Genomic DNA, 14444 nt, shown 5'->3' with positions numbered 1-14444 from the left:
GCCACTGCACCTGCCCTCCCGGGGGGCCAGGCAAGCAAGCTGTGGGCCAGGAGCGGGGGTCCAGGGAGCCCGGGGATGGGCGGCTGAGAGGTACCCCGCTTCCCACCATCAGGGTCCCCAGCTCAGCCCCAGCACCCGCTCCTGAGCCCAGCTCCCTGCCTGGGAGGCAGCTGTGAGCGCTCAGGTCACACACGGGGAGACCCTGGAGGAATTTCACACTGCTGGCCTTGGCCTGGCCAAACTCTGGCCGTTGTAACCATTTGGGGGAATGAGCCAGCAGATGGAAGATCTCCTTCTCGCCTTGTCTCTCCTCTGTAAATCTGCCTTTCAAATAAGTAAGTAAGTAAATAAATAAATAAATCCAAAAAGAATGATCTAGGGGCTGACACTGTGGCTCAACAGGTTATACTCCGCTTCAAGAGCTAGGATCCCATGTGGGTGCCAGTTCATGTCCCAGCTGCTCCACTGCTTGTGGCCTGGGAAAGCAGTCGAGGACGGCCCAAAGCCTTGGGACCCTGTACCCACGTGGGAGACCCGGAAGAGGCTCTGACTGCTGGCTTCAGAATGGTGTAGCTCCTCTGCCCATTGGGGTCACTTGGGGAGTGAACCAGCAGATGGAAGATCTTCCTCTCTGTCTCTCCTCCTCTCTATCTGCATTTCCAATAAAAATAAACAAATCTTAAAAAAAAAAAACCACAGGTGGATGCTGCAAAAAGTCAGTCAACATCGTAGTGCGTCAGGGCAGTGAGAACTGGCTGCTCAGAGACACGCCGTGGAGGAGGGCTGCTGGGAAGACAGACAGCGACAGGTGTTGGCAGGACCAGAGCAGTCAGAACCCCGGTGCCCGGCTGGCATGACGTATGCTGGTACAGCTGTTTTGCTGAAACATTCGGCAGCTCCTCGAAGTGCTCCGCTTTCCAGCTCTTGGCTAATGGGCACCCGGGAGGCAGCAGGTGCTGGCTGGAGGACGTGGGTCCCTGCCACCTGCTTGAGTGGCCTGCGTCCTGTTCCTGCTTCCTGGCTTTGGCCCGGCCCGCAATGTGGCTGTTGAGGGCAGGTGGACGGTGAGCCGGAACATGGGGAGAGCTCTTTGTCTCTTTGCCTTTTTTTTTTTTTTTTAAGATTTATTTATTTTTATTGGAAATGCAGATATACAGAGAGGAGGAGAGACGGAGAGGAAGATCTTCCATCTGATGGTTCACTCCCCAAGTGGCCGTAACGGCTGGAGCTGAGCCAATCTGAAGCCAGGAGCCAGAGGCTCTTCCGGATCTCCCACTTGGGTGCAGGGTCCCGAGGCCACAATCAGGGAGCTGGATGGGAAACTGGGCCGCTGGGATTAAAACCGGTGACCATATGGGATCCTAGCGCGTGCAAGGCGAGGACTTTAAGCACTATGCTATCGTGCCGGGCCCATCTCTTTGCCTTTCAAATATTAATAATAGTAAACGCTTTTGAAAAGGTACACTTGAGAGCATGTATCTTCCAGAAAATTGAAAACTTAGCCGCCCAAGGACTCCTGGAAATAACCTCCATGTCTCATACTTGGGGCCAGGATAAAGGAGTGTGGACTGACACAGGACATCCTACACACTGACTGCCCCTGTCAAACGCTGTGCTGGATGCAGGAAACCAGTCACGTGCTAAGGTGGATTCTTGCGCTGACGTCACAATTTTGTTTCTGCTCTTATTGTGCACTGGAAAGGTTTAAAAGTTGTCAAAAGGTCTGTACACCTCACTTCAAGTCGTCCAAGAATAAGTGGTGGCGAGACCTGATGCGGCCACAAGAGGGCGCACTGAACACAGGCTTGTCCCTTGGCTGGTTTTACTGGCCACACCTCCAGCACCTGGTCACGTCTCCGGGACTCTGGCCCCGCCCCTTAGATGTAGGGCACACCCCTGGCCTTGGCCACACCCGCGAGGCTGGGAGTCCAGCTTCCAAAGTTGCAAACTCCCAGATGCGGATAGAGACCCTTTAGGATTGTGCATGTCTAATTTGAAATATTTGGGGGGGGGTCACTTTTCGAATGCTTTTCGATTTGCGAGAAGTGTTAAGTGTGTTGTGGACCCATCTGTCCCCCAGGGTCAGCCTTCGTGGGCAGCATGCCAAATCGCACCCTTGGAACCACTGCCTAGTGATGTTCAGACATTCTGCCACTGGGCCTGGAAGTCCTCCGGCTGTGCCTCCCTCCCTGCTCTTGGCCACTGTGCCCTGTAACTGGGGAACGCTCAGCGGCCAGGCGAGGCCGGGGTCTGCAGGGGCAGCCTTCGTTCACCGGGCTGGGAGGCCCAGGCTGTGCAGTCCAGGACCCAAACCTAGATTGCAGATGGCTCTGAATGCTCACTGCTCTTCGTTGCCTCCAGCCAGGCCCACTCTCTCCATCTGGTCTTTGCTTTTCATGATATTAACTTTTTTCCCCCTGAAATTTGAGAGACAGAGGGCATGCCTGCAGCGTTCGTGTCTGGAAGCCAGAGCTGGGCATCCAGTCCAGAGCGTGGCATCTCAGCTGGCCCCTGTGGGCCACCGCCTCGCCTGACCTGGGGAGTTTCAGAGCCCACAGGCCAGCTCTGTGACAGGCCATGCCCACGCTGTGTGCCTCTCAGCCCCGTGTAGCAGGAGGCACGGCCTGGAAATCTTCTCCTCCTTGGCTAGGAAATGGTCCCGTGGGTTTATAGTGCATCATGAAATCCCAGGGTGAGGCCTGCTGCCTCTCTGGGTCTCAGGCCCCCTCTGTGTCCGTGCGGGTGGAAGGCTGTGGGCAGCGGCTCCTGTCCCCTCACTGGTGCCCGCCTCTCTGCAGGGGCGGGGCGGGGGGCCACACATTGGGTCCCAAGGCCTGGGAGGCCGGGAGGGGATTTCCGTGTGTGGAGAAGGCGGGTCGTGGGGTTTTAGAGAAGTAGCTCGCCACGGCTGGTGCCGCACTCACTCAGCTCTCAGACCCAGGCCCGGTCTCACATATGTGTGGGAACACTGGCCCCCGCAGGCACGGGGCATCCAAGGTGCGCTGTGGGCCAGGCCCCCAGTGGGGCGTCCTTCCCAGTGTGCAGAGGAGGAAGTAGAGGGTGAGGGTCCTGAAGACTCTTGCTGGGGTCTCAGAGTCGTTTGGGGGCACAGTTATGGTGACCCTCAATAGTCATTCTCTCAGGGCAGGCATTGTGGCCTCAGCAGGTCACACCGGCATCCCATTGGCACTGGTTTGAGTCCCTGCTGCCCCACTTCTGATGGTCTTGGAAATGCAGTTCAAGAGGGCGTGGAGTGCGTGGGCCCCTGTGTCCACGTGGGACTGGAACTGATGCTCCAGCGGTGGCTGTTGGTCTTGCAAGCAGCTGCTGAACCTCAGTTTCCCACGCACACACTTCTGCATGTACTCTTAGAATTCTGGGCCTGGTGTGGTGGCTCAATTGGCTAATCCTTCTTTTTCAAGCTTTGGGAGCCTGTATGGGTGCCGGTTAATGTCCCAGTTGCTCCACTTCCCATCCAGCTCCCTGCTTGTGGCCTGGGAAAGCAGTCAAGGGCGGCCCAAAGCCTTGGGACCCTGCACTTGTGTGGGAGACCCAGACGGAGCTCCTGGCTCCTGGCTTTGGGTCAGCTCAGCTCCAGCTGTTATGTCTACTTGGTGAGTGAACCAGCGGATAGAAGATCTTTCTCCGTTTCTCCTCTCTCTGTACTCGGCATTCCAAATACAAATAAATAAATCTAAACAAAAAAAAAAGAATGCTAGGTATTTGTGAGTGTCTGGAGGTCACTGCCCTGGGTTTGGACAGGCCCTCTGCTCTGTCTGAACCCCAACTTCCTCCTCTGCAGTGAGCGGTTCTTGTGCCCAGTGTTGCCTAAGGCATGTAGGTGTCTCTTGTCCATGTCCCCAGATTGGTCACACGGGAACACGAGCCCAGACTCAACCACAAAGAATGAGCTGCAGCTACCATAGTGCAAGGGGCTGGGCTAGGGCCTGGGCTGTCGCTTCCCAGGGCTCTTCCCTGGGACATGTCTGCTGCATACACGTGCATGCTAGAATGATCACATGGGGGTCGCACATACCCAGTGTCACCCTCAGGAGTGGGCTTAGTGGTGGCTGCCTTGGTGGAGGGTGGGCGTTGAGCCCAGCTATAGAGCCCCCCGTGTCCCTTATCAGAGCATTTGGTTCAAGTCCCAGCTCTGGCTCCTGGCTCTGGCTGCCTGCTGGTGGTGCACCCTGGGAGGCTGCAGCAATGGTGTGAGGACTGGGGTCCCTGCCATCCAAGTGGGAGAACTGGCTGGCGAATATGTGAGGAGTGTACCCACCCACATACACAGAAAAAAGGGAAATAAATAAATAAATAAATAAAGATTTGCTTATTTTATTGGAAAGGCACATCAGATTTATGGAGAGAGGGAGAGAAAGATCTTATATCCACTGGTTCATTCTCCAAGTGGCCACAACTGAGCTGATCTGAAGCCAGGAGCTTCTTCCAGATCTCCCACGCGGGTGCAGGGTCCCAAGGCCCTGGGCCGTCCTCCACTGCTTTCCCAGGCCACAAGCAGGGAGCTGGATGGGAAGTGGGGCAGTTGGGACATGAACCAGTGCCCACCTGAGATCCTGGCATTTGCAAGAGGATTTAGCCGTCGAGTTGTTATGCTGGGCCTGGAAAGGAATATCCTAACCCCTGGGACCTAAGTGTGTGGCTTCACTTGGAGGTGAATTTCTAGGTATCAGGGAGTTGAGGGTCTCTGCAGGAGGTTGTCCTGGAGAAGGAGGCCAATGAGGCTACGAGTAGAGGCCGGAGGGGTGTGGTTGATGGGGAAGGCCAGCAGCTGGCAGGGATGATCTGCAGCCAAAGGAAACTTCTAGAAGCCTTGGAAGATGGTCGTCTGCAGAAACATGGGCCGGGGGGTATCTGGATCTCTGGCGTCAACCCCCAGCGCTGTGAGGTAATGGACGCCTCTGGTCTGAAGCCACCCTGGTGTGTGGCAAGTTTTCTAAACTGTCACAGGAAACAGGCACCTCTGAGTTAGGGTGCTCTCAGAAACCCCAATCCCCACAGGCAGGGTCAGGGACATTGACACTTGGTGACATACGTACACAGGGCCCCGCGGCCACCCTGGTCAGGACACAGGCCCATCACCTGGCCAAGCCTTCCCTGGAACTACACGTACGTACGTACGTATGTATGTACATACACACACACACACACACGGAGTCCATCCCATCCCTGGCCCCCTTAGGGTCACCCAGCAGGCTAGGAAGGGAGCTGAGCCCACAGCCACACCACATACACACACACACACACACACACACACACACGGTCTTGGTGTGAAAATGGTCACCCCCACTGTCCCCGAGACCTGCAGAACCATGCACATGGCCACTCAGCCAGACCAGTGGAGTGGGACCTGGGTCCCCTGTGTCGGCCACCCGCCCCTTTGTCTTGGGTCGCACTAGGTCAGCCCGGATCTGGGGACCTCCCTGTGCCATTGTTTCTTGGACTGTTGAGGACCCTGCACCCCAGATCTGCATCTGGCCTCTCCTCCCGAGGAGCCTGAGAGGGAGGGGCACCTCCTGTGCATGGAGGGACTGGGCAGGTGCAATGGAGGCCTTGGGAGGGAGGAGCCAGTTGGGGGACCCCTGGCTGGACTCTATGTCATCACAAGGAAGCCGCCGGAAGCTGAGAAGCGAAAGGAGGCTCTCCGGGAAGGAGCATCTGTCCTGTGGCCTCCCTGGGAGCCTGCACCCCCCAACACCTTGAACCCCAGTTGAGATACTGGGTTTGCCGTGGTTTGCTGCAGGCTGGCAGGAGGCACAAGCGCTGCAGGCAGGCTGCCCAGACTCGGGGTGTTCCGGTGAGGTCCTGGGTTCTGGCTCCGTACCCCAGCTTCCTGCTGACCTGGGCCGGGGAGGCAGGATGGTGGCAGCTGGAGTTGTTTCCTGCCGTCCATGAGGAACACCTGGCTTTGCTGCCCCTCACGGCCCCTCCAGAATCGTGAGACATGTGGGGTGGGTTGCAGCACATGACACAGTGGCAGAGAAATCGCCCTCCCATGATGCTGCGTGTCACATCAGGGCTGCTCACGGGCACTGCCACCACAGCTGCCCACGCCTGAAGGTTACCCCAGGACATGTGCCCCCAGGGGCACTGGGAAGATGTTACACGCACTCACCCTGAATCATACCCAGACCCACTGGCACAGTGATGTCACAGACCTCCCCGAGTCAGCCGCCACCCCTGTGGTCGACAGGTGCACACACACGCACACACACACACACATGCCTCCCCCAGGCCCTACTGTCATAAAGGTCCGGTCAAGCACAGGCTATGGTACAAAAATAGTTTATTACAAAAGAAATCCAACCAAAATGCCTAATAATTTACAGAGTCATCAGTGCCTGCCTCCTCTGCTCCCCTCCGCTCGCCCTCCACCTCAGCTGAGGGTGGCAGGGAGCCCCTGTCCCCCGAGAGGGGACTCTCCTACCTCTGCAACAGACCAAGGAGACCCGAATCTGGGTGGAGGTCTTCCAGGGTGTGGCCTGAGGGCAGCTGGGCAGAGCCCTGGGCTGGCTGACAGAGATGAGCCAGGGACCCAGTGCCCACAAGGGGCCCTTGCGTTGTGGCCTGTGCCTGGGTGCCAGTTTTGGTCCTGGAGACCTCCCTGGCGGGAGCTGGGATCCAAGTAAGATCTTCACAGTTTCCAGCAGGGTCACCCCGCCCCCCCGAGCCGCACGCGGGGTGGGGTGTGGGGGTCGTGAGTCCTCCTGAGCCAGAGATCAGCCCCCCTTCCCTCTCAGCTGCCTCCTGGAGCTGGGGCGGGGGGCACTGGCCGGACAGGGCCTCGGAGAACCCCAGGGAAGGGTAGGAAGGCATTGGGAGACGGTGAGGGGAGGAAGAAGTTCTGGGGAGCCATGGGAAATCCAGGGAGGTCCTTGGAGGGAGACTGGGAGGGCGAGGAGGACGGGGAGGTGGAGAGGAGACCTGTGGATGGTGGAAAAAGCCAGAGTCAGCCGGGATCTGGAGAGAAGAGCGGGTGGGGCTGTGGGCCCAGGCTGGGAGGGGACCCCGGAGCTCCTCACCATTGGAGCTGAGACGGCTGCTGCCCTCAGGGGAGGTGGTGGCACTGCGGTCCGGGGAGGGCTCGCGCTGGGACGAGGACGCAGCCCGGGTGGCCTTCCCCCTCAGGATGTCGATGACCTGGGGACCCATGGGGGAGGGAGGTCACCGGGGCTGCCGTGGTTGTCAGAGCCCCTCCTGGCTCAGGGGTCCTGTCCGCAGTGACCCTGGCTAACCTTCAGGTGAGGTCACCCTCCCCAAGATGGATGGGTGGGTGCACACTCACGGAGGCCCGAGCATCCCTGGGGCTCATCCCCGGGACGCACGCCCGGGTGCGCGCACTCACCCGGCGGCTGCGCGCCACCATGAGTGGCGTGTCGTTGTGGCAGTTCTTGAGGCCGCTGTCAGCGCCACTACGGACCAGCGTGCGCACGAGTGGGAGCAGCCCGCGGCCCGACGCCGAGTGCAGGGCCGAGCTGCCTGAGTACATCTGGGCGTTCACGTTGGCGCCGTGCTGCGGGGCGAGGAGGACGTGCGATCAGGAGCGGCGTCCATGGGCCGCACCTGTGCAGGGTCGAGGAGGCTGGGGGCCGGTGCAAACACAGCGAGCAGCGCCGGACTGACCCGAGGAGGGGTCGGAGGGGCACGAGGGAGCAGGGGCGATGGCAGGGCTGGGAGATGTGAAGGCGAGTGGCCTTACGCACCTGCAGCAGCAGCTGCACCATGTTCAGGCTGTTGTTTTCCACAGCGTGGATGAGCGGGGAGCGGCCACTCTTAATGTCCTGCAGCAAGGAAGGGGTGGACGTTGAGGGTCTCCGTGAGCGCGGCTCCCTCGGATGCCGCCAGCTCCGCCCCGCCCGGACACGCGCACCGCTGGCCCTGCCCCACCGCGCAGGCTCACCACCGCGTCGACGTCAGCCCCGCGCTCCAGCAGGAACAGCACGGCTTCGTGGCACTCGGCGTTGACGGCCACGTGCAGGGCTGTGAGCCCTGGGGGAGGCGGGGAGGCGCGGTCAGACCCCGGGCCGGAGGAGTGACTGGGGTAGGCCACCTGCCGGACAGCGCACTAGGTAGGTAGGCAGGTACTCACCGTCATAATTGCGGGCCTCCAGGTCCACCGTGCCGGGCGCGGCGTTGTCCATGAGGGCCCGCAGGCAGGCCGGGCTGCGGTGCTCGCAGGCCAGGTGAGCCGCCGTCTGGCCGTGGCGGTCCAGCGCCATGGGACTGGCACCGGCCAGCACCAGGAGCTGAACCACAGCGGGCAGCGTGGTGATCACTGCTAGGTGGAGCGGGGTCTGGGGGTGGACACAGGCCGTGAGTGACCCCTGTGCTGCCCTGTGGCCCCATGCGCTCTCTCGTTCCTCCCTCTCCTGCGGTGGCCCCCACGGCTCCTGCCTCACCTGGCGCAGGTTGTTGTAAATGTCCAGCTCCCGGCCTCCGTGCAGGAAGAGTTTGATGAGCCGTTGCACGGCTGGCAGGTTGCCCTGCACCACAGCGATGTGGAGAGGCCTGCGGGTAGGTGCAGGAGGGGGCTGTCAGACACCAGGGCTGGCCACCTGTCACCCTGTGCAGCTCTGCCTTCTGGACTCTCACAGCCTACCCCCTTCAGCCCTCTTTGGTCTCACTCTGCTCCTGTCCTCTCCCGGGGTGGTGGTCAGCTTTCACCATCTGGAATTAACCTCAGCTGGCCAAGGTCATGTCCCTGGGTGTGTGTGTGGGGGGTGGGCACAGCTGCCATCTGATGCTATCGGTAACTGCTCAGTACTGACATGGAAGACCTGGTGTTCTGGCCCCACTCTGGGGCCACCCCCCCCCCCCCCCGTCAAGACTCTCTTTTGGGGTGGAGGCATCCCATATTCCAGGGCCTGGCAGGTGAGGACTCAAGTACTGAGGTCCCTGCCACCCTCATGGGAGACTCCTGGGCTCCTGGCTTTGGCCAGTGAACCAACGAGCCAGGATGAAGATGCCGCGCGGAGTGCATGGGGATGGGCCTTGCTGGCTGCGGGGACACCGGTGGGAGTGTGACCAGTATTTCAAGTCACTTTCTCAGCCTGGTCCCACCTTAGATGCCAGGCCCTCTCCCAAACTGTGGAATGTGCACCCAGTCTCCACTAAGATTCCCTTCCCTTAGGGGCGCGGGCTAAATGGGGCCAGAGGAGCAGCAGCACCCTGGGCTGCAGTCCCTCCTAGCAGCCGCTGGGGCAAGGTCACGTGGCCTTTTTTTGGGCACCCTCCCGTCCGCGCGCTTGGCAGCTGACACCTGCCAGGGCGAGATTATCCTGCCGGGCTGTGCGGGGGCGGTGTGTAGGGGGGAGGAGGGCTGGAACAAATCCGGCCAAAGTCAAATAAAATGGAAAAAAAAAAAGGCGAGGGGGCGCCCCTGGGCCGGGGTCTCCGGGAGGGGCCGCCCTGCGTGGGGTGGGGGGCGGGGACGCGGCGGGGTTAAGCGAGGGCAGCGGGAGCGAACGCGATTTCAGAGAAACGGTCCAGGCCCGAGTTCCCATAAAGGCGCGGGCCGCAGGGGGTGGGGCGGGGCCGGAGGAAGTGGGGACGGGAGGGGCGGCCCAGCCCTCGGACTTCCAGTAACAGGTCTGTGGGGCGGAGCTCGGCTTCCTGCTCCCGGGGGAGGGAAGCCGGTCCCTCCGGGGATCTACCTACCCCGGCCGTCCCCGCGCGCCTCCTCCACTTCCAGCCCTGCACGGGGCGGGGGATGGGGCCACACAGAGGTTTCCCCCCTCCTCCTGGGAGGCTGCAGCCTGAGGGGGTCCCCCTCTGGAACTCCGACCCCCCCACACACACACAGGGCTCACACTGCAGCGGGCCCCTTCCCATACCCGGGCATCCCTCTAACTCTTACTTAGGGACAAGGACGTTCCTTGGGCCTTAGCTCTCCAGCTGTTCCCCCTTTTCTTCACCGGCTTGGGGACGCCAGGAATAAGGTGCCCCAGTCTTGTCCCTTTGCGGATTTGCAGGTTACGAGGGGGCGGGGACATCGCATCACCCCTTCACACCCCGTGCGTCCCCAGAGGTTGGTTGTTGGGGACCTGGCGCTTACGGGGGCTGGGGGGCTCGGTTCAGCGTTCCAATGCGGGCGTCTGGGAATTTGAGGCTTTGGATCAAGAGGCCCTGCAGATGGCCTGGCCCTGCCTCCAGTGCTGTCCTCATCCCCCAGCGGAGGTGTGGGAGAGGGAGGGGTGTCGAGGCACACCACAAGCCGTGGGAGCCTCACTTGCAAGCTCCGAGTTGCAGCTCCTCCTGCAGGTCACCCTCCGTCACGCCGCCCCATTAGCCGGTCCACCTGGGCTTCTCTGGGGTGCGTCCCCGCCACCCCCTTCCCCGCGGTGTGAAGTGGGGGGCCGTTCCGGTAAAGCGCGGCCCCAGCGGAAGGGGTTAAGGCCGGAGGGAGTGCCGGCGGCGGAGAAGGGGTGGCTGGCTGCGAGTGACTGACAGCGCGCTGACGTGGGAGGCCGGAGCAGCTGGGCTGCGGTCGCGCGCTGCGGGAAGGGATTTCCCCGAGCAGGCAGCTGAGGCAGAAGTGTTTGCGTTTGGGGAGGGGAGAGGGGGGCGGATGACGGGGGCTGGGGGGAGGGGCAGGAGCTGGGAGCCCGCTGGGCCCCCGGGGGGCCTCAAGCCTATACCGTGCTTTCCCAGAGCACCAACAGCTGGTTGCAGGGGTGTGTGTGTGTGTGTGTGTGTGTGTGTGTGTGTGTGTGTTGGGGGGGCAGGTTTGTGCACAGCAATGCAACCTGCTTCCTTGTGACGCAGGGTACCCCGGCCCCTGCGGTGGCTGGGAGCTGGTTTTTACAGAGGCAGTTCTCAGTCTCAGGGCACTTTCTCCTGCCTGGGTTCACCCAGGTGGCTCACAGCCCCTGGGGGGGCGGGGAGCCGCCTTCCCACGCTGCAGGCCGCAGCAGCAGGCCCCCACCCACTCCGCTGTATGGAGCGCGCCCTATGCTTTGCATTATACGCATGCGCCTAAGCAGGATAGGGGTCCGCCCAGCCCAGCCCAGCTGTGGGTGTGGGGCTGGAGGGGGCCCTCCCCCGCGCTGAGGCCTCGGTCTGTGCAGATACAGGCCCCCACCTGTGGTTTGCAGTCCCCAAACCAGTGTCTACATAGGCGATGTGTACAAAACCAGCTCTTCCTCACGCAAGGTTCCTGTTTTGTATTCTTTTTTAAATAGGTGGGAAACTGAGGCACGGAAGGGGGCACTAGGATGAGCTCGGTCCTGCAGTGTCTGAGCTGAATCCCCAGCGCCAGGCACAGGGCTGAGTCCTCCCCTATCCACCTGCCCAGGAGCAGCAGGGTCTTCACACCTTGGGGGCCTCATCCCCCAGGAGGGATTCTCTAGTGGCTCTGAAACAACGAACTAGACTGGAAGACAAAACATCCCCACCCCCACCCCCAGCTCCTGGGAGCTGAAAGGGTTGCACATTATGCAGTCTCTATTGCAACTTTGTGTCCAGGTTGTACAGTGTGCAAAGTTGGGACAAAGCAACAGCAGTGCAATGGACACCGGCCCATCTCTTTCTAAGACACCAGGGCCCCAGGCCAGGCGCTCCACCCGTGTGTCTAATGTACATAGGAAAACCAATCAGGGAAAGACATTCCCACTTTTGCAGGTGAATTTTTAAAAGAAAGCAGAATTGGAAGAGCCACTGTCCTGAAAACAGTTCCAGGAGGAGGCTGTCTCGGTGCCCATTTTTCAGAGAGGAAAACTGAGGCCTGAGAAAGGAAGGGCCTCAGAGGTCCCACAGCTCCCTGGGAGAACTCACCTCCCCTGTGTGTTGTGCACAGCCGATCCTGCTAACACCCCACCCCACCCCAGGCTCACAAGGGAATGTCACTTACGTGTCTCCATCCTCATCTGCGCGGGTGGCCACAGCGATGTCGGCCGACAGGGGGTGTTCCATGGAGCACATGATGGGATACAGGTGCGTCGGCAGGTTCAGCAGAGGGAACGGGGAGCCCATGGACGCGGTGGGGTATAAGGGCAGTAGAGGTGCTGCACCGAGGGGCGCTGGGGAGTGGGGTGGAGAGAAGGGCTGGGTGAGGCCGAGCTCACTTGCCCTCCGCTGCCTATTCCACTTGTCCATCACCCTGCATCCTTCAGCCTGGGATGACCGCCCTGGCTCACACCCCGCTTTGCTCTCTCCCTCAGCCACTACACCTTCACGGCCACCTGTCTCCTTCGCCTGACTCCCAGCTCCTAACGGGGGGCCCTGTGAGGGCAGGGGGAGTCCAGCTCACAGGCAGGGGTGAGGGAGGCAAGGCTGAATGCCTGCTGTGGGGCACAGTGTGGGGGGTGAGCGAGCGGTGATGCTAGAGGAGGTCTGTTGGGATCAGACTGCTGGAAGAGACCCTTGCAACAATACCTCCACATCTGCCCAGCACACAGATGGGGAAGACTGAGGCCTGGGGTCCCTCCTGGGATGCAGGAGGAGCTGAGATGCAGAGAAGCCCCCTGCTGCACAGCTTGAGACATTCTGGCTGCTCAGATGGGGTGCAAAGTGTACATCTGGGGTCTTTGCACTGAAGAGGTGGGGGTCTGGGCATGCCTATTCCTTGGGGTCAGGCCTTCCATCTGGAGACCCCTGAATGCAGCACTTCAGCTCTGAATCCTGGGGTCCCTGAGTTTCCCAAGTGCCTCTCCACCCCCAAAGCTGCCCGACTTTGGGGTCCCCCTGTCTGGACCTATTCGATCCTAGATCCTAGGGTGCTGGGAACCTCGACTCTGTTCTCCTGAGGCCTGTACTTCCCCACAGCCTGGCCTCCCCAGATTTCTGGCATCTAGGAACTGCTGAGGTCCATCACCTGGGGACCCAGGCCCTACCAACTTGACTGCCTTTGACCCCCCCAAGTCAAGCCACCAGGACCTGATGTTCCAGTCCCAGCACCCAGCTTGCCCTTAGCCCCCTACCTCTGCCTTCTGCACTGCTCAAGCTGCAGCCCCTGACGGACACCCCCAGATCTGTGCCACGGGACTCTGCACCTCCCAACCCCCTGCGAGGCAGCCTTGACCCTCCGCCCCTACGGACGCCCCTTGGTGATCTGTCCACACCCCTGGACTGCATATCCCATTCTGCTGCCCACCGGCCTGCTGGCACCCGTCATCTACTCGGTCCGGCCCTGACCCCGCGGGGACACTCACCGGGGTAGTACAGCGCCTCCGGCCTTGCCAGGCCGTGAGGGGGGCCCGGAGCGACGGCCGCGTCGCAGCAGACACCGCCGCTGCCGCGCAGGGGGTCCGAGGGCGCTGCGGGGCCGGGGGCGCCGCGGGGCGCGACGGGCTCCGGGGAGGGCGCGCGCAGCGGGCGCTTACGCAGAGGCAGCGCGGCGTCGGGGTGCGCGGTGGCCTTGGGCCGAGTGCGCAGGTCCACCGGCCCCTCGTCCATGGCCCCCGCGGGGCATCGGGGCATGGGGCCGCCGGGGACGGCGGCCGAGCTGGCGGCCGGAGCGCGGCTGGGCTCGGCGGCACGGGAGGGTGGTTTCGCCGAGCGCCGGGACTTCCCCTGCCGCCGGCTGAACTGAAGGGACTTTTGTCGGCCGGGGCGGTGCCGGCCACCTCCCCGCCCCCGGCCCCCCCTCCGGGGCCACCCGACCGCCCCAGGGGTTTCCTGGAGCCGCCGCCGCCGCCCCGCCGCCCGGTTCCTCGGCCCGCCCCGCGGTGCCCGGACCTCGGGGTCGGGGTCGGGATCAGCTTGGGTCACTGCAGGCCAATGTCTAATTCCAAGTCTGGGTACCTGGCCGTGTCAGTGTCTCTCGGAGCAACTCCCCCTCCCCCGTCCCTGAGTTCTCCCGGCCTCGCCAGCTCTGTACCCCTGCGACGCTCTCCGCCTCCGCGAGGTGATTCCTTGGAGACCCTGAGGTCGTCAGGTCCTAACTCCCACTTCCTCGCTGGATGACCTGGACCTGGCACTTCCCCTCTCCGGGCTGTTTCCTCCTTAGTGGATGCATGACCTGAGGCAGGGCCTGGCCCCGGGCAGGTGCGGGGCGCGCAGCGGGGGAGGGGACTCTCCCTCTGCCTCTTCCGTGTACCTGGGCAGCTTGGGGTCTAGGGGCGGTGGGAGCGGGGCGTGCACAGACTGGGTGCCGGGGAATCCCAGCTGCCCAGAGACTTGGAGAACTTAAGTGCCCGAGATGGCGTGCGCGCGCGCGCGCGCGTCTGTAAGTGCAAGAGGCACAGACGTGCCAGCCAGCCAGGGTCGAACCACCACGGCCCGGGCTTCGGGGAGGGGGCGAGCAGTGTGACTCTCCTGCTGGGACGTGGGGAACAGGCCTGGCGGGCTGGGGACGTGACTCAGACGGGCCGGAGCTGCTGCGGGGAGGGAGGGAGGAAGACAGGGGCGGGCGTCGTCGCGGTCTCCGCCCCGGGGCGGGGCGCCCGCCGCGCGGGGCTTTCCCGGATCTCCCTGGGGAGGCGAGGCGG

General features: G+C 62.0%; 1 protein-coding gene across 1 annotated transcript; it reads right to left on the bottom strand.

The window, feature by feature from the left end:
• Positions 1 to 6693: 6693 nt before the first annotated feature.
• BCL3 (BCL3 transcription coactivator) lies at positions 6694 to 13564 on the bottom strand. Its single transcript, XM_004597960.3, has 9 exons — positions 13167 to 13564; positions 11867 to 12020; positions 8418 to 8526; positions 8108 to 8312; positions 7919 to 8007; positions 7722 to 7799; positions 7364 to 7531; positions 7041 to 7158; positions 6694 to 6942 (listed from the first exon to the last, which is right to left on the bottom strand). The coding sequence occupies exons 1-9, from the start codon at positions 13432 to 13434 to the stop codon at positions 6755 to 6757; spliced, it is 1377 nt and encodes a 458-aa protein (XP_004598017.3). The 5' UTR covers positions 13435 to 13564; the 3' UTR covers positions 6694 to 6754.
• Between the last annotated feature and the right edge of the window lie 880 nt (positions 13565 to 14444).

The sequence above is a fragment of the Ochotona princeps genome, chromosome 16 (genome assembly GCF_030435755.1).
Source record: "Ochotona princeps isolate mOchPri1 chromosome 16, mOchPri1.hap1, whole genome shotgun sequence".
NCBI classification, from domain to species: Eukaryota; Metazoa; Chordata; class Mammalia; order Lagomorpha; family Ochotonidae; genus Ochotona; species Ochotona princeps.
The sequence above is the reverse complement of the archived record's forward strand: the minus strand, read 5'-3'. Positions and strand labels throughout refer to the sequence as shown.